The 20,462-nt window shown below is 39.3% G+C and overlaps 2 protein-coding genes across 2 annotated transcripts; one reads left to right on the top strand and one right to left on the bottom strand.

The window, feature by feature from the left end:
* Positions 1–17,370: 17,370 nt before the first annotated feature.
* LOC126412324 (uncharacterized) lies at positions 17,371–19,145 on the top strand. Its single transcript, XM_050081848.1, has 2 exons — positions 17,371–17,773; positions 18,679–19,145. Exons 1-2 carry the CDS (start codon positions 17,432–17,434, stop codon positions 18,844–18,846), a joined length of 510 nt encoding a protein of 169 aa, XP_049937805.1. The 5' UTR covers positions 17,371–17,431; the 3' UTR covers positions 18,847–19,145.
* On the bottom strand, positions 17,891–19,633 carry LOC126412313 (uncharacterized). The gene is made up of 2 exons (XM_050081837.1): positions 19,177–19,633; positions 17,891–18,652 (listed from the first exon to the last, which is right to left on the bottom strand). Exons 1-2 carry the CDS (start codon positions 19,606–19,608, stop codon positions 18,389–18,391), a joined length of 696 nt encoding a protein of 231 aa, XP_049937794.1. The 5' UTR covers positions 19,609–19,633; the 3' UTR covers positions 17,891–18,388.
* Positions 19,634–20,462: the final 829 nt, after the last annotated feature.

Below are 20,462 nucleotides of genomic sequence, written 5' to 3'. Positions count from 1 at the left end.
ATATGCAATATATGAAGACTGTCAACAAGCTACAGAAGGACCATGAAGGTTTGACATTGGGAGTAGAGGAGCTAACATTAAGAGTATAAAGCTTGGAAGTAGAGTCTGAATGTGCCAAAAGAGAAAGAACTCAGATAGGCACGATATAACCATAAGATCCAAGTAGTACATTAACGCAGAAGGTAGTATCTGAATGCAAAGCATACGTAGACATGGTAGAAGAGGCCATGAAGGAAAGGGAAACTGAATCATCAAATGAAGTAGGTCATGTTGCTAATATTCAACTACCTGTGCCTAAGACAGACGTGTGTAACAGTTATCCACATCTTATCAAAAGCCTGATCGCAAGCACAAGTGAGGATTGTAAAATTCGTAATTTATCTACAGCAGTACCAACAACACACACGCAATTACCACACAGTGCTCCACACACTTGTAACAACACTCCGATGTCAGATAATGCTGCATGTTTAATATCCATCTTCGTTGATGAAGGGTTGCTTAAACATAGACATTTTCCCACATACTCGACAGATGGAAAGCGGATGAACCCGATAGTTTTTATCAGTGCGTTCCACAACGTACTTCTGAGTAACTGGACAGAGGCTCAAAAGATAAGATTTTTTGTTGCCTTCACCCAAAGTGACGTTCTTTTGTGGGCCACTGAAATGGCAGAACGCTGTCACAGTTACGAGCAATTTGAACTTGCTTTCTGGTCAGAAGCCGTTCAAGAGAAACTAAAACGTAAAGTCTTTAAACAGGCTCCATTTAATAGCAAGCATGGAGGCTTCTGGGGTTATTTCGAAAAGTATTTAAATAAGACCAGATATTGGACCAATCCCATATCGCAGGTGGATGTATTGAAGATATTAAACAGCCGAATTCCGCCACTCATAAGGGAAAAATTAGTGACTACACCAGAACAAGACACTAAGTACTTTTTGTCAGTTTTGGATTCCATTGACCTGATTTATGAAGAGGCGCTGTGGCTACATAAAGCAGCAGATAAACAAATACCTAAGCCCCTCTTTGGAAACCAACCTGTAAATAATAATAATGTTACTACACAACAAGCATGGCAACCATATCCGACATAGTACATACAAAAAGGAAATGGATATGGTAATGGAAATAGGAAAAGCAAAAGATTGAAGCGAGGTTATCAGAACAACAGGAACAATTACAAAGGACAAGCGAACTACGTCCATCAGTACAAGGCTATCCGCCGCCTGTAAGCGGTAACAGCCAGCCGATGCAGTGGCATGCGGTCGGCAACCATCAAATGCCTCATGCTGTGCTGCAGCCAACCTTTGGCCAACATAATAGCACGAACCATGGTTTCGCAACTACCAACACGAATTCGCGCGAATATGGGTCACATGCAGCCGATGACACAAATTGGCATAACACAATACACATTGTACGGCTCACTGAAATTACACTGGTCACTGAGGTCAATGCTCCTGCACCGGCGGAAAACTCCAGCTAGTCGCAGTGAAACCTCACACTGCTGACCAGATAGGGAGTGGGGGCAACACACTTATAAACACATGTTTTGTGAGGTACAATGAACAGGATGACTTGGAAGATGATTTATACCGATATGAAGAGGAAGTTCAGGAAAACTTGTACGTAGAGCAGGTACAGGCGGTTATAAAGACAACAGTATTTGACATGGAAGTAGACTTAGTTCTAGACACAAGTACAACGACTAACTTAATGTCAACTGAATTTTTATGAGAGTTAAAGAAAAGAGTTAAAATTTCCACGTTCCCCAAGCAGAATTCTAGAACACAGACGGCCACTGGAAACAAATCAAAAGTAGTGAAGTTACAAGCACTTATTTCATTGGAAATAGGACATTTTACTGTCAGATGTTATTTCCTCACCATTGACAAATTAATAGTAAATTGTTTGATTGGGCTGGACATGTTTAGAACTGATAAGACGCAAATTAACATAGGAATTGGTAAATGCTACTTCAGTGTAAACAAACAGGTGTTTTCTGTCTGTTTAACAAAAAAGTCAGGCATGAAGGTCGAGCAGATGGAGGAGTCTGATGTGACAGTTCAATTCGTATTTCCTACTGAATTATTTGTAAACACTCACTATAATGAACTAGTGTTATAATTAGATGTAAACAATGAAATGGTGGAGCAAAAAGTAAGTGAGTCCAACACCTTAAGTTCAAAATGGTTCAAATGGCTCTGAGCACTATGGGACTTAACTACTGTGGTCATCAGTCCCCTAGAACTTAGGAACTATTTAAACCTAACTAACCTAAGGACATCACACACATCCATGCCCGAAGCAGGATTCGAACCTGCGACCGTAGCGGTCGCGCGGTTCCAGACTGTAGCGCCTAGAACCGCTCGGCCACTCCAGCCGGCGCACCTTAAGTGAACAGGAGCAACAGCAACTTACAGATCTGTTATTTAAGTGTGCACATGTATTTGGAAAACAACCCGGAGTTATCAAGAATTATCAGTACAAAATAGATGTTTACCCCTATGAAACTCTTTGTGTATCATGGTATCGCATTCCTTGGATGAAACGAGAGGCAGTACGAGAAGAAGTCAATCGAATGATTAAATGGAAGATTATTCAACCTTCCTTTTCACCTTATTGTAACCCTGTATTACCTGTAAGTAAACTTCAGAATGCTTGAGATGTTAATAAGGTTCTAGTACCATTCGAATCAGGCCTGACAGCTGCAAGAGCAACTGCTGAAGTTCCATAATATACGGTATTTTACCATATTGGACTTAAGAGTCTCCTACTGGCAAACAAAACTCCATCCAGAAAGCAGAAAGTACATAGCTTTTGTATGTGGCGGTAGAAGCTTTGAATTCTGCGTCCTGCCATTTGCCCTGAATATAAGTGCAGGTGTATTCATCGCAGTGTTAGATAAAGTATGAGGACCAGAGCTACTTAACAAGGTTACAGTATATGTTGACGACTTATTAATCACCACTCCCACATGGTCAGAACATATTCAATTAATTGAGAAAGTTTTACAAGGTTTTTCAGAATACAGAGTGACAGCCAATTCAAAAAAGTCTGACTTTGGCAGAGAGAAGGTAAAATTTCTTGGTCACATTATTCCTGAGCAAGGTATTCTCCCTGATCCTAAGAAAATCGATGCCATACGCAATTGTCCTGCAGCTAAGAATAAGAAACAACTTAAAGTTTATTTAGGATTGGCGCCACTCTTCTGTAAGTTCATACCCAAACGAATGATGAACCTTGACGTCCTGTTTAATTTGTTAAGCAAAAACAGACCATGGCTGTGGGACAACAAGTGTCAAGAGGATTTCAATAATATTAAAGAGGCATTAGTGAATGCAAATATACTTAGTCACCCGATATGGAGAAGGACATTGTCTGTGCACAGACGCCTCCTCACAAGGTCTGGGGGGCATGTCTGTTCCAGATGAGAAAGGAAGATGGTAAGATATTGCCAAAGGTAATAACTTTTGCTAGCCGCACTGAGAACATACTCTGTATCAGAATTAGGAAGATTGGCAGTAGTCTGAGCATTCAAAAAATTTGAGTATTTTTCATGAGGTAAGAGTATGAAAGTGTATTATGATCACCAATCCCTTTCATTTTTGTTGACATGTACATACCGCACAGGAGATTGGCAAGGTGGTGTCTATATCTGCAAGAATTTAACTTCGAAATATTATTAAATCAACGGCTGTCAGAATATTATTGCCGAAGCTCTATCAAGGTTACCTCAAGGTCAAGATGAATTTAGCGAACTTTTTGGATCAGGATTCTGAGGAAGAACTTTTCTTACGCAAAGTACAATACCGCAATCTAACTACAGTAAGTTTTGTAAACAAATGAAAACCATGCAACAACAGGAACTAAGATGGAGCAAGGTCAAACAAAAACTAACACAGGAAGGCAACGAACAGCTAAAAATGTGGCACAGGGAATATGAAAGTGTTTTATATCATCGCAAACAGCCTGACTCAGAACAATGGTGCGTATGTCTTCCTGAGAAGTATATTGAGAAATTCATGGTGTACACCCATGAAGTGTGGGAACATTATGGGGCAAGTAAATGTTGCTACTTTCCAAATTTGAGATGATGAGTACTTCAAGTACTATGAAAACGTATAGTGTGTCAGAAGGCAAAACATTCTCTTCTAAACAATCGTGCTTCACCTGATTCTAACTAAGAAACCTCTAGATTAGTGTCTCTGGGTGTGGCTGGCCTCTATTTGAGAGGCAACGGTGGTGTAAGATATGTAGTAGCACTATATGATGTTTTTACAAAGCATATTAAGATGTATGCTGTACATAGTGCAACAGCAACCTCCATCAGGATTCTGATAATGCCACATATATTAGAGGACAGAAACGGAAGAAATTTATGTTATTACAGGGTATAAAACACATCTTAGTATCAAGATTCCACCCCAAGGCATTTAATTGGTTGATAAGAACATATACACCGCACACACACAAAATGGGTAGAATATGTTACACCTGCCATGCAGGTCATTAACAGTCTTACAACTTCTTCCACTGATTTCACACCAGATGAATTACACCAGATGAATGGGAGTCATCCCTCCCAAAAATACCAGCAGCAGAAGTGACATTAGAGTAGAAAATTAAACGAGCAGTAATTACACCAGAAAACAGGGCTCAATACAGAAAGAATATCTATGAACGGAAACTGAAGCGTTTTACACAATTATGAACCCATCCTAAGCCAACAAAAATAGGAATGTTAAACAACAAATGGCAATTACTTTATACAGGACCATATGTAATTTCCAAAATCCCATATCCTGGAGTTTATAGTTTGATTTAAGATAGGGCTGGTCGATACATAGGTCTCTGTCACCACAAGGACTTACAGGCATTTGTGGAATAAACATTTTTGACTCAAGTATTTTTACTGAAATGACTGTATGTAGTGTACTTAATAATAATTGAATTTCTGTTTTCTTTTTGAATACTAGTGTTAAGGAAACATGTTTACATATAAGAGATTTTACTTGTAGTTTGATATATAAAGTAGCAGGTAAGTGAAATTGAGAGAGATATTAAATGATATAGTGGTTTGCTTGACAGGAGGAGCGGCGAAGTAATGCAGAACTTGCGACACAACTGTGGTGTAATCGCAACAGTGAGCTAGTTCAGCTGATTGGGTGGAAGCAACGTATTTCGCACATGCACCTGCAAACACGGCTGCAGGATGTTTAATTATTAGAAAGCTGACATAATTAACGACCGCCAGCTAATGCAATTAAACGCAACTCGCCCACACACATATTTACAAGAATTATATACAAATAGGAAGAAAGAAAGAATAACTATATTGTAACTGTAAATTTAAGGTGGACTACATCTATTATATATTATTATATATACACTCCTGGAAATGGAAAAAAGAACACATTAACACCGGTGTGTCAGACCCACCATACTTGCTCCGGACACTGCGAGAGGGCTGTGCAAGCAATGATCACACGCACAGCACAGCGGACACACCAGGAACCGCGGTGTTGGCCGTCGAATGGCGCTAGCTGCGCAGCATTTGTGCACCGCCGCCGTCAGTGTCAGCCAGTTTGCCGTGGCATACGGAGCTCCATCGCAGTCTTTAACACTGGTAGCATGCCGCGATAGCGTGGACGTGAACCGTATGTGCAGTTGACGGACTTTGAGCGAGGGCGTATAGTAGGCATGCGGGAGGCCGGGTGGACGTACCGCCGAATTGCTCAACACGTGGGGCGTGAGGTCTCCACAGTACATCGATGTTGTCGCCAGTGGTCGGCGGAAGGTGCACGTGCCCGTCGACCTGGGACCGGACCGCAGCGACGCACGGATGCACGCCAAGACCGTAGGATCCTACGCAGTGCCGTAGGGGACCGCACCGCCACTTCCCAGCAAATTAGGGACACTGTTGCTCCCGGGGTATCGGCGAAGACCATTCGCAACCGTCTCCATGAAGATGGGCTACAGTCCCGCACACCGTTAGGCTGTCTTCCGCTCACGCCCCAACATCGTGCAGCCCGCCTCCAGTGGTGTCGCGACAGGCGTGAATGGAGGGACGAATGGAGACGTGTCGTCTTCAGCGATGAGAGTCGCTTCTGCCTTGGTGCCAATGATGGTCGTATGCGTGTTTGGCGCCGTGCAGGTGAGCGCCACAATCAGGACTGCATACGACTGAGGCACACAGGGCCAACACCCGGCATCATGGTGTGGGGAGCGATCTCCTACACTGGCCGTACACCACTGGTGATCGTCGAGGGGACACTAAATAGTGCACGGTACATCCAAACCGTCATCGAACCCATCGTTCTACCATTCCTAGACCGGCAAGGGAACTTGCTGTTCCAACAGGACAATGCACGTCCGCATGTATCCCGTGCCACCCAACGTGCTCTAGAAGGTGTAAGTCAACTACCCTGGCCAGCAAGATCTCCGGATCTGTCCCCCATTGAGCATGTTTGGGACTGGATGAAGCGTCGTCTCACGCGGTCTGCACGTCCAGCACGAACGCTGGTCCAACTGAGGCGCCAGGTGGAAATGGCATGGCAAGCCGTTCCACAGGACTACATCCAGCATCTCTACGATCGTCTCCATGGGAGAATAGCAGCCTGCATTGCTGCGAAAGGTGGATATACACTGTACTAGTGCTGACATTGTGCATGCTCTGTTGCCTGTGTCTATGTGCCTGTGGCTCTGTCAGTGTGATCATGTGATGTATCTGACCCCAGGAATGTGTCAATAAAGTTTCTCCTTCCTGGGACAATGAATTCACGGTGTTCTTATTTCAATTTCCAGGAGTATATGAATGTTGAGCTAAGGGAATGTACAAGACCATGTGTAATATTTACATAAAATATATTAACCTACTACATACAGATATGCACAGGTGTATACAGGAAGTGAACTACAGGACGTGTAAGATACCTTTAAGAATATGAACGATGGCCGCTAAGGTGAAAGCAGGATACAGAGATGAAAAGCATAAATATCTCACGCTCTAGAGAATTTTGTAGATACTTCTCTTTACAGGATAAAGGTAAGTGAAGCTGGTGATGTACTGGACGCAACAGGCGAATAACGGCTGCATACTGACGTAAAAGAACGACTGAATCAGGGGGCACTGAGCTACTACAAATTTAGTTTTAAGTTAGTTTTAAGCTTTTTCTTTTCAGCGATCAGTGCATCGACACAGCGTGAAAGAAGAAATGATAAATTTCGAGAGTGGCATGGTACTATACAAGTTTAATGAGCCCCACGCATTAGCAGTCCGGTAAGTGACATCGTAATGATATAGGTTTGATGCTACTGAACAGGTGGGGGGCCGACCTACACACAGGGTTCAGTGTCTGCTTCAGATACTCTTAACACCCATTTTTCTCTTTACAGTATGTATGAGTGTATAGGTATGTGATTATCATAAACAGGATTATTAACACCAAATAGATTCCTTCCTTCATTCCTAGAGATCTAGAGGTGACGCTAAGTGTAGTTGTGCAATCAGTGTGTAGTGTATTTGAGGTTGATGCCGATTCTTTCCCACCTGCTGCAAAATAAATAACAAGCTCCCATAAACAATGCAAAAGGAATTATGTATAATGTTTCTTATGTTAAGATTTGTGAGACACAAACTTACAGATGTATATAAGGATGATTGATGTAATTGAGGTTATGCATGTTTATTCTATAATATGAATGTAAATGAATCTATTATTTACAAATTAAACTGGTATGACTGTTTATGAAAATAATCAAAGCTAATGCAGCGTTTTAACTACTCTCAAAATGAAACTCAATATGAAGTAAGTGTGAGAGGAATGTTAGTAACAATATGTAATATATGACTGTATTAAAATTGTAACTACGTAAATAATGATTTGTTTAAAGAGTAACAGCATACGAAAGCAGACACTTTATGCAAAATAAGTGATTAATAGAGTTGGATGGCAATTAGGCAAGGAACGTGTGTAAAAGTAATTTTTTTTCAAAAGTGAAGTGTGTTGATGCTAAGTACACGTGTTCAACCTACAAAAATTTTTACTTAACTACACTCAACTCTGAATAAATGAAGAATTGTTTTATAAAAAAATGGTTCAAATGGTTCTGAGCACTATGGGACTTAACATCTTAGGTCATCAGTACCCTAGAACTTAGAACTACTTAAACCTAACTAACCTAAGGACATCACACACATCCATGCCCGAGGCAGGATTCGAACCTGCGACCATAGTAGTCGTACGGTTCCGGACTGAGCGCCTAGTACCGCGAGACCACCGCGGTCGGCTAATTGTTTTATAAGGAACTTACCTTACTGATGGGTGCTGATCGACAGATTTACTCTCCACTAAATAAGCGCGTTACGACTGCTAGACAATGGGTCCTGTGCCGTAAAATTGGAGATCTTCTGTCACAACATTGAAATTACCAGAAGCACGCGCACTGTTTGCAATAAATGAACAAATATTTGTGGAGGATTCCACGGCTATTTCGTGGTTTCACTCCGCGTGAAATAGACACGCACGAGTTAAAAATATTCGGAGAGGACGCAACCAATAAAGTCTCAGTGCCACGTGTGTGGGCGCAATAATGAAAGAGACTTGACTAAACCTAGCGTTGTTGAATATACACAGTATTTGATAGTTGTACCCCTTATTTAAAACTTGCTTTTCTTTTCATTATTTGTGTTAGTATATGTAGATATAATAAGGTAAAGGTGACATCTCCACTTAACATGACATAAGTCTGTCTAAAAGACCGAGAAATAAAGGGCTTTGACCTGTAATAGATAGCAAACAATTATTCATATGATACTGCCAAACAGTGTACACCTCCACACAATGTCAGTGTACAGAGGGAGTATCAGTTTGTATGAATGTTTTCTTTTCCTTATTAGTAATAAGAAATTTGTAGCTTGCTGCAGAAGACGGAAAAGATAGGTTTTTAAGATTATCTTTGTAACAGAAGAGCAATGTCCGGAGAATATTCAATTTTTTTACAGCTCTTGTTTCAGTCTCGCTTGAGAGTACTTATGTTTAAGAACTCATGTAAAAAGGATGTGTAATTTTTACTTGTGCGTCACCAATGTGTGTAGTAAATGCTACATTCGTTCATAAGCATGACTTTTGCCTGCAACTTCTTCCATCCTGCAAGACATCTTAAAATATACAGGGAGAGTCACTAACTATTGCCACCTAGAATAACTCAGAAAGTATGATAGTAGCTCAAAAGTTTCTGGGACAAATGTCACATGGGGCAACGGGGGCCACAAGATGACGTTGGTTTTTTGTTGCTAGGTGGGGTCACGTCAGAGATACGAAGATCAACTTTTTTTTAAAAAAATGGGATGCTATAGTTTGGTTCTTATTTTCTGATAGCGGCTATCAAGACGAATCCAATTATGTGTAAGAGTAAGATCTTTGTAGGTTAACGAAGGTCACAAAGATGGCATGAATGTCCATTTACAGAAGGTGTTCAAAGTGATGACTATTGCATCAATGTAGTGCTGCAACCTTCTTATCATGGATTGAGTGGTATTCCTTATCACATCAGCACTTATCGAAGTACATACTCCGACAAGTTTCTCTCGTATATCGCGCAAATTGTAAATATTCGCCAAATACGGCGTATCCATCTAACGTACCATTGACATGTTAACACCATTCGACAGTTTCGCAATACAACACTAATAGGATTGGTAAGACTAGTATCGTCGAATCAAGCGAATGTGAATGATATATTATTTCGAAGAAAAAGGCGATATGATTCTCATTTATGGAGAATGTCAACGAAATTCAGTGAGAGCTAGAGACAGACCTATACGCTGAAAGGTATCTTCATCATACTCACCCTACCCGTCGTACGCCTAAATATGTGTGTGATAAATTCAGAACAATTGGATCTTTAACGCATCGGAAACATTTCCGGCAAAGGAAAGTTACTAATGAGGAAACGGAAATTGGTACTCTTCCCACTGCGGTTCGAGATCCTTCGTGTCAAATCGAAAGGGAATTTGACTTGAGCTAGAGCAGTGTTGTTCGTGTTCTGCATCGTCATAAATATCGTCCTTACCATATCAGTCTCCACCAAGAATTAACTGGCATGGATTGCATGCGTCGCATTGAATTCTGCCGATGGGCTCAACTTCAGATTGAGAGGGCTGCTACATTTATTAATTTGATTTTATTTACTGATGAGGCTACATTCACGAGCTATGGCATTGTTAATGTGTATAACATGAATTATTGGGCAACTGAAAATCCATGTTGGCTGTGGGAAGTTGCACACCAAAAAAAAAAAAAAAAAAAAAAAAAAATGGTTCAAATGGCGCTGAGCACTATGGGACTTAACTTCTGAGGTCATCAGTCCCCTAGAACTTAGAACTACTTAAACCTAACTAACCTAAGGACATCACGCACATCCATGCCCGAGGCAGGATTCGAACCTGCGACCGTAGCGGTCACGCGGTTCCAGACTGTAGCGCCTAGAACCGCTCGGCCACACCGGACTGCAGTTGCACACCAGAAACCGTAGTCGGTGAATGTATGGTGTGGTATTCTGGAGGACAGAACTATAGGCACCTATTTCATCGAAGGAAATCTTAATGGTAGGAAGCACACCACATTCCTGCAAGAAACATTATGTCTGTTATTGGAAGAAATACCTTTAGAAACAAGGAACAGAATGTGGTATCAACACGATGGGTGTCCGGCACATTTTTCGCTGATGGCTAGTAATGAGTTGCAGACACAATTACCAAATCGTTGGATTGGACGCGGAGGAGATGTGTCGTGGCCGGCTCGTTTGTCAGACTTAACGCCTCTGGATTTTTTTCTTGTGGGGATTCGTAAGACATTGTTTTTAAAGACGTTCCAACTGCACCTGAAGATTTGCGACAGAGAATTGTGAGAGTATGTGCTTCGATAAGTGCCGAAGTGATAAGGAATACCACTCAATCCATGATAAGAAGATTGCAGTACTGGGTTGATACCAGTGGTTATCACTTCGAATGGACGTTCACAGCGTCTTTGTGACCTTTGTTGACCGTCAAAGACCTTACCGTTATACATCATTGGTTTCGTCTCGATGGCCACTATCATAAAATAAGTACCAAACTGTAGCATCCCATTAAAAAAAAAAAGTGACCTTCATATCTCTGCGCGACCCCACCTAGCAGTAAAATACCAACGTCGTATTATGGCCCCCATTGTCCCATGCAAGATTTGTCCCACAAACTTTTGAGCTTGTATTATACTTTCGGAGTTATTCTTGGTGGCAATAGTTAGTGACTCACCCTGTATATGTGATAATCATTAAGATTCAGTGGCAACCACAAAAATTTAGAGGTAATTATTGATATCAGTATTCTACATACACTATTAATTTTTGTGACTTCAGTATTAGTATGTTGCATTGTATTTTTCTTACACTACAAGGAAGACTGTTCATGGCACCAATTTAGTTTCAACAACAATCCATACTACTGCAAGTGGTAATTGTCTCTCATTATGTGAATTTCATACTATTTGTGTTAGCTGTTGGGCTGCCTCCCGGCACGGTTATTCGAAAAAGGACTAACAGACTAACACACCGATTAGAACTGATACTATAACAAATGGTTTTACTTTAGCTTCCTGCTGCAGAATAATACTGGAGCAGTAAAACGAAAACGAGAGAATAAACCCGAAATAATACTTCAGGTGCAAAGAAAATGTACCATTTACAACACCAGAACACAGAGCATACCCAAAACGTGTCAAAGCCTATGCAACACTTCGTAGCAACAAACGACTTTCGATACATCTTTCTCGTGGGCGACGTTTCGATGAGCATGACGTCACACCTGATTACATTTCGTCCAGGTAGGGGGAAAATATTGTGAATGGTGATTTGAGAATCGTTATTTTCAAAGTAAATTTTCTTTTATGCAAGATGAATTATGTTAGGTGCGACAATATGCGATGCATTTCTTAAATCGGGGAGCGTTAGACACTGAGAACTAGGCATTTCGAAAAATTTTGCGTAGAAAAGACAAACCATTTATGCCATTACTTAAAATTTTACTAGTACATTTGTCATTTATATATGTTAAAATGTAACACACGCTAGAAAAAGACCACGTTTGAAGGTTGGCTTATGCTTCTTTTATTTTTTCTTACGAATTATGTAATAACGTTGGCAAAAGTATAATCATCCTTCAAAAAACAGGGGGAAGTGAAGCAATTTCACAAGTAATTGCCGTTTCTATGCAAAAGCAAATGCTTGACGGAATATGTATTCAGCCAAGTAACGTACGAAATTTCTGCGCACAGCAGTGAAATGTACAACCGTGTTCGTCAGAAACATTCAGCTGCTGCATTTTAAGCTGTGCTTATCAGGATTCTTCCTGTCTACACCTTCGGAAAAAAAAACCAGCAGAAAAATTTTGACGGTAAATGTTGTAGGTGAAAGCTCAGCTTTTCTTGTAGCTATATGTATGCATATTAATCTAATCCATCAACTTTTCTTATTTGTGTGTTCGCGCTACTGGACGATGATGTTGCTATTGGCTGACTGTAAACATGTCCTGTCGCTCTGCATATCTGTTGTCATTGGTTGGCGAGAAGGCGTGACGAAAGCTATAATTGGCTTACAAAAGGGCGTCGCAAATCGCAATCTAGATTTTAGAGCTTTGGAAGCTATGTTGCCAACTTGCTTTGTTCGGTGGGATTTATGTTTACACTTTCGTAATACGAAAATATTCTCTGTAAATGTTGCCGCACATCTCTACTACTAGACGTGTGATTTTGCGCTGGGTTTCGTTTCCTGAAGTGCCTGTGGGAAGTTTTATGGCCATGTATAAAACCTTCACTGGTCAAAGGATTGATATATAAGTTTGTCACTTAACACGGAAAAGTCTATTTTTAACCGGGAAATCCATGACAAATCCGGGAATTTTTTTCTTGTCTGCGCGTACGCCCGTATTTAAATAACATATACAAAATTTTCAAAATTTAGTGTCTAAGCTGTAATCAATTCTGTATACAACCTTTTCTTCTATCAGCAACGCGTATCTCCCAAGTCAAAGTATCATAATTATTTTATGTAGTGTAAAATCAAGTTTTGATGTCTAGCATAAGAGTGTAATTTTCCCTTTCCACCTTAACAGTATCTCATTGTAACTCGTTCATGCAAACTCATTTCATTCAGTCAAGTCAACTTAAGGATCAATAATCATCAGTTTAATTGTAGCATACCTCTTATCATCATGATGTGTATAAGATAATGAGCAATAAATCATCATAGTATATGTGTATAAAAGCATAAGCATTAAAGCATAATAGTGTCAATATGTAATAAGGAAAATACATCATCTTTATCAAATCATTCCTGAAAATAAATGTGATTTGCTATCAGCCACTCAAAAATGTCTGTGTATGTAAGCGAAATGTAAACTTCTCTACACCAACTCCTGTACTTAATAAGCTGAAATAAACATGTCTTTGGGTGACATTGTGTCAACATTCCATAGAATAGAATCCACTTCACCTCCTATATCTCTCTACTTCAGATTGAATCATCAGTATTCTTCTGTAAGATTCAGAAAAAAATTGTAACATCAGAAAATCTCAAATAAAAACGTGTATATATGTGTATTGGACTGCTGTAGGAAGGTATTCGATATATGTAAGCATCTTAAGCAAGAAATGTGTGTACCGTAGAATTCAGTGTGGATAAGTAAATCAGAACCACAGCCACTGAAGTATCTTCTCAGAACTGCGAGCCAGTGTCTCATAGCAGAATTCTTCTTCATTAATTTTCAGATAAGCATACAATGTGCGTGAGTGTAATTATGGCATGTGTTAGTGTAGAAAATTGTATCATCATAATGCATTAGATTGCAGAAGCATTATATTAAGATGTAGTAAGCATCTCACTCAACTCATTACTAACATCATGTGTGTTGGAATAAATGTGTCATCAAATCAAAGTAAGTATCAATAGTATTCAGTTAGTAAAATCTTCATGTAAGGAAACTGATAAAATGTAGAAAATTCTCAACTATTTCTTCTCAAACTTCAATCAGATAGCTGTGTTTGTAAAGAAAGGTGTTCAAGAATGTGGCATTGGTAGTGTTCTGTGAAACAAATGCTGTATTAGCTAGGGGACATTGCGTTCGCCACTCACATGGTACTCAGAGTGTGTACGCCCCTAAGGGTCTGATATTGAAAATCGTGTAACAACATATGTAGTGCTGGCTTTCAATTGGTAAAACACGAGTAAACTGATGAAATGTACTTAAATGTCAACTGTACCTCAAATTTTAATCAGATAAATATGTGTGATGGAATATGTTAAGTAAAACCAAGCAGGCTCAAATTGTCATTAGTTGATAGGTGTGTAAGTAAGGAGTGGACAAAAAATGTGTCAGTGGTAGTGTTCCAGTGAAGCATTGTCACAGTGGCTGGGGAATCCTGCTTAAGCTACATGCATGATACACAGAGTGTGTGTACCCAAGTAATCTTATTGATAATAAGACTTCAATAGTGAGATATTTCTTAGTCCAAAAAATTTGTGTGATTTAGGGTATATCAATCTGTATGCATTTAGATTTTGAATCTCCATTATCTCAAATGGTACTACGTAGATGTCAAAAAGTTTCTTATCACTTTGCTGAAGGCATTAAATTTTTTAACCAAAGTGTCAGTGTGTTGCTCAGACCAGCAGACCTTCCAGGTGTCTGAATCCAAACTGAGTCTTTGAAATAAAATTCCTTTATAAACCTCATAATATCATTTTACTTTGTCATGACCTTTCTTTCTTAAATAACTTTTTACTAATTTCTACTCTTCAACTGGGCTCTGATTTCGCCTTAACTGTTCACAATTTTTACAATTTCTCTTTCTCCCTTAATTCCCTGAATATACGTTATTCTGAAAATTCTGTTGTCCTGAATGTTCTCATTTTCAAGTTAACCCCCCCCCCCCCCTTCCACTTGTAACCTAGATAAAACATTCATTGCGACGCTTTGTTCACCTAATGTACTGGATGGTATAATCAAACTGTTGCAAGTAAACTGCCCACCTGGTAATTCTGTTGTGGTACAGTCTGCACTCTTGTATGTAACATAACACTTCGTGGTTGTGTAAACTATTACTTTGTGTCCTACTAGGTAATTCTTGAATTTCTTAAAACCCCAAATGATGGCTAATAGTTCCTTTTCAGTAACAGTGTAGTTCTTCTCAAATTTTGTAAATCCCTAGTAGCAAAACTAATTGAATGGTGTTCTATCTTTCGATTAATTTCTCTCTCTTGAAACAAGTGTACACCAAAACTATAATCCCTAACCATAATCCCCTCCATCAGTCATTAAACAAAATGGCAATGACAATTTGGGTATGTGTAGTATGTCACTAGTGCATAGCTGTTTCTTAATTTTATCAAATGCTTCCTGACAGTTTTTAGTGCATTCCCAGATAATATTTCTCTTTAACAACTCCTGAAGACAGGGTGCATGAAGTGCTTGTGTTCTGATGTACTACTTGAAAAAATGCATAAACCATAGAATGATCTAAGTTCTTTCTTTGTCTTTGGTTTTGGAAATTCTGCAGTGGCCAAAAGTTTGTTTTTTCAGGCAGAATTCCCTCTTTGCTAATCATGTGACCTAGAAAATTTAACTCTTTCACACCAGACTTGCACTTTTATAATTTTGACATCATGTCTCCTTGTCTAAATTTTTCTGCAGCCTCCATCAAAATTCCTGTGCATTCTGCGAAATTTAATTAGTAACCAAAATGTCATGTACATAAATGATCAGCTTTGACAGTAAATCACTACCTAACACAAAACCACAAGCACGTATAAATTCTGCAACAGATATATTTAAGCCAAAGGGTACAATACAGTACTGAAAACTCTCGTTGTACAGAAATGCTTGAGTTGAGTTCTACTGTAATTTGGCGAAAACCTGATGTTATGTCACGGCTAGTAAAGTATTTAGTCATGCAATTTGTTCAAAATTTTTTCCATGAATTGAGGATGATCTGCATCTTTTCCTAAGAATTTATTTAAGTGTTGAGAATCAAGGACTAATTTTACACCTTCATTTTTCTTGGAAATGACCACCAGTGGATTACTGTACTGGCTGCTGCTTCTCTCTACTATCCTCCATTTCTGCAGTTTCTGTAATTCTCTTTCAACTATTTTTCTATTGCAAATGGGGACATAATACGGTTCGATGAAAAAAGGATTATGTTGTCTCAATTTCAATCTACAGATATAGTTTTTCACTCCACCTGGCTTTTCACAAAAGATTTCACAGTAATATGACAAAAAATTATATAAATTTTCTTTTCCTCTACCTCTCAAATTATCTGGTGTGTTTATTTTATCTGAAACTGACTGTGAAAAGCTGTCACTACCCAGTTGGTTACCACAAAACTCATCCTCCTCCTCTGTCTAATTCCTGTCATCAAAAACTTCAACAGGTTCATTTCATTTAAAATCACCCAAAATAAAGAAATCTCGTTGCCATCGTGTCACAGATATTTGTGAAAATTTGGTGTAAGAAAGTACATAAATAGAAAGTGATAAAATAATTTTTTTCAGATGTTTTAGATCAAAACTGTAGTCAGGGGGCCATTTTGAAATGTCTACTATTTTCTCCATTTGGTGTCAGTACGAAAGGTAGGTTGAAAGTTTTTAACAACTGTAAGTCCCTTATTTATAAATCAATTTTATTCAATCTGGTGTCATTAGAAAGATAAAAGGACCAACTATATCACTAAACTATAAAAATGATGCAACTGTGCATATAAATATGTTGAAATCTGTAATTAAAGTTTTTTTTTAAAAAAAATACAAACTTCATGAATTTTTTTCGTCAAAATCACAAGTTCCACCATTTCAAATTTTGCCTCAAAGAATATCTATTGTCATGCATTTCAACATAACGAAAATCAGAAGGATGTTTGTTCTGTTTAATCATTTAAAACCGAAAGAACATAAATATTAATAATAATATACATGTTTCATTTTGTGACTCTTACCTAGCGGTAAAAAATGATGGTCATTTCTCATAAAACACATTCATAAAATTCTAAAAAGCATTCATTCTTTCAAACAAATTTTCAGTGGCCAACAATATTATGTCTGATTCAAAGGTATATAAAGCCGCGTACACACTGAAACTGAAACATGTTTTCAAAACATGTTTCCGGTAGCTTGATGTGGACACCATTTGGAAACATGTTTCGAAACATGTTTGGAAACACAGAAACATCTATCCGTAGCAGTGTCGGTACAGATCAAAGGAAACAATGTTTCCGGCTAGCTACCACTTGTCACCGCTGCACAGCGCTAGCGTATGTGTGTGTGTGTCGTCAACTTTTTAGCGGTGTACTGTTTACTGTCGTTTTCGTTTTCACTTTGTTTTTGTAGAATAATGGAGTGGTCAAGGCAACAAATTGTCGATTTAATTGCAATGTACCAGGGGGAAGATTGTTTATGGAACGTCCGGAGCAAGGATTACAAAAATACCGTTAAAAAACACGATGCACTTGTAAAAATTGCAACAGCTTTTGGCACGGATAAGAGAAGTGTTGAGAAGAAAATACGATCGCTCGTGGTTGCGTACAGGCGCGAGAAAAGAAAAATTATTGCCAGCAGACCATCTGGTAGTGGTGCAGACACTGCATATGACTCGAACTGGTTCGGCTATCGGCTGCTGCAGTTCTTGGACGATGTACATGAGCCAAAGGAGACAACAGATACTGTGGAAAATGAGGTACGAAAATTATGCTTGTTTGTCTTTATTTGTATTTTATAGTACACAGTCACATTCACCCATAGTTATTTTGCCACGGTACACTTCCTTGTGGGCTTAAAAAATAATTAGCAAATTCGTCTCGAATTTGTTTATTCGTGGAAGCAGCTTTCCTTGGTATGTTCTGTGCTGAAATGAAAACTGATGCAGTGTCATCTCGTCTCCATGTGCCTGGAATCATTTCACCTGTTTGTAAATCGTAGGAATCGAAGCTTCCATGTGGGGTGTACTGGTTCCTTGCCGCAGCATTTCGCCTTAAAAAATTGTGGAGACATACAGCTGTAAGTGTGACAGTTTTTGCCTTTTCCGGTTGTAGCAACATAGGTTTTCTAAACACACGAAAAACTGAAGCCATAATGCCGAAAGTGTTCTCAACAACCATTCTGGCCCTTGAAAGTCTGTTATTAAAAACTCTCTCTTTTGAACTTTTAACATGTTTTCCCGGGTAGGGTTTCATAATGTTTTCCTGTAAGGGAAAAGCATTGTCTGCTACAAAAACATATGGTAGGGCCTTGGTGCCACCTGGTAAGCATTCGGCATGTGGCAAGTTAAGTTTCTTTTTGTCAATTAACTCATTTATACTCGCGTTTTTGAACACACCACCATCTGATATTCTGCCTTGGCAGCCGATATCTGCGTACAAAAGTTGTAGCTGGCATCGACGACAGCAAGCAGCACAATGCTGAATGAACCTTTATAATTATAATATTCACTTCCACTACCAACAGGGCACTGTACCACGATATGTTTCCCGTCAATTGCTCCGACACAATGGGGGAACTGAAGAATCTGTGAGAATAAACATGCTGTTTCACTCCAGTCGTTTTCAGTCGCAGGTATCTGAAAGAAAGAAATTTGATTTTCAGGTTTTCGTACATTCGCCAGAGGGCACAAATGAGGATGAAGAGGTTGCAGCTGGACCTTCCAGTCCTCCACCACCAAAAATCAGATGGATGATGGGCGAGAAAAAAGACATGCAGCAACCCTTCAAGATTGCGTCTCAATTGCTAACTAAAGTGCTGCAAAAACAATAAGACAAGGACGATGAATGCAGTTCGTATGGGCAGTATGTGGCCTCAGTTTTAAGGAAATTGCCCGAGTTACAATGAGCAAAAACAATGGCTTTGCTTAATAATGTACTAATGAAACAAAATGTAGCGTATTTAGAAAGTGAGCAGTCGAAAAGGGTTATGAATGTAGCAGAGCCATCATCATCAAGTAACAATTCCCCTGTTACATTTACAAGTTATGTAGACAGTGACAACGCAGTTGAAGAAGTTGTGTTTGACGAATTATGTAACGTAATTGAGAAATAATAACACTTCGAAAATGTGCTTATTTAACGATGTTTTTCATTTACTTACCTTTACATAATCCTTCAGTACTTCCACCAGAGCTCCACATACTTCGGGTATTATTTTAGATATTGCTTGTTTCAAAATGCGAAATAAATACGCAAGGCTCTGAAATGAATCTCCTGTTGCCAGGAAACGAAGAGTAACTGCAAGCCTTTGGTTGACTGAAATAGCTTTCCTGAAATTTGTGTCTTTTTTTGAAACAAATGGTGACATCATATTTGCCAGATATTCAAAATCGGTAGGTGAGATCCGAGTGAAGTTGCGAAAGCCAGAGCCGTCTTCCATACTCAGCTCACGTAGCAGGTTATTTCCGCCAGTTCTTCTATAGAATGTTTTTCTCCACCAACGACGAGGACGCCTTTCATTTTGTTTGTGTAAACCTTCTAGCATTAATAATGCAGCTCCACATATCATTATTGTTTCTTCGACACCAGACATAACGCAGCAGCAGACGATACGAACACAATAACACAAGGGGCACTGCAGACGGCGTGAACACACGAGAAATGTTTGCCGCCAGTGTGGACGGAAACAGAGACCAGAAACAAAGTCGGAAACATTTGCGAAACATCGCAGAAAACAATGTTTCCGGCAGAAACATGTTTCCAGTGGCAGTGTGTACGCGGCTTAAACGACCAGTACTTGTGCTTGCACTAAGAGCAGGCAAAATCATTAAAATGTTTTCATAAGGCATCCAGCAAACATCAGTGTGAAGTGGCCATGAATAACTTGAGGAAGGGCCACTTGGACTCATGAACTTGACTTTTGCATCTCTGTGTTCTTCACTTATCACTAGAATTTTTCCAAGCCACCACTGGTTATCGTTGACAGTTGCAACAAATGTTTCTTCTTTAATTGTGTTACAGGCAGTGTTTTGAATTCCAAAAGGAACTTGAATGAATTTAGTAGTTGATGAAACACGCTTTATCAGCAACTTGTTTTCATTCAATGGTTTGAAAAAATGATTTACTCTTGTCCCAGGAATGGTAGAACCAGTCTCATATCATTTATGTAACATGTTTGTGAACTTTGTTATCTCCTCTGTTGTAACATAAAAGGTTTCAATTCCTGGAACATGAGTTTTGGCACATCTAAACAGATCTTTTGGACTTAAAATGTTACTGTCTTATGGACGCTGTGAACTTGCCCTTGTTGCTAAACATTTAATAGTACCACCAACTTCTTCACATGCATTTTTCCCATGACCAGTGGCAAAAAAATTCCATTCTGCAGTTACTCCGTAATCTTGCTTGTGATGGCACAAATTTTTAAAGTTCTTACATTGTGCAGAA

Source organism: Schistocerca serialis, chromosome 1, assembly GCF_023864345.2.
Source record: "Schistocerca serialis cubense isolate TAMUIC-IGC-003099 chromosome 1, iqSchSeri2.2, whole genome shotgun sequence".
NCBI classification, from domain to species: domain Eukaryota; kingdom Metazoa; phylum Arthropoda; class Insecta; order Orthoptera; family Acrididae; genus Schistocerca; species Schistocerca serialis.
Note: the sequence above shows the minus strand (reverse complement) of the source record. Positions and strands in the feature narration are given on the sequence as shown.

Bases quoted from the DNA above. Each gene is read 5' to 3' on its own strand.
- LOC126412324 (XM_050081848.1), top strand. From the start codon at position 17,432: ATGGAGTGGTCAAGGCAACAAATTGTCGATTTAATTGCAATGTACCAG. The intron at 17,774-18,678 runs GTACGAAAATTA...TTTGATTTTCAG, and splicing joins CAGATACTGTGGAAAATGAG to GTTTTCGTACATTCGCCAGA.
- LOC126412313 (XM_050081837.1), bottom strand. From the start codon at position 19,608: ATGTCTGGTGTCGAAGAAACAATAATGATATGTGGAGCTGCATTATTA. The intron at 18,653-19,176 runs GTAAGTAAATGA...TCTTTCTTTCAG, and splicing joins TACTGAAGGATTATGTAAAG to ATACCTGCGACTGAAAACGA.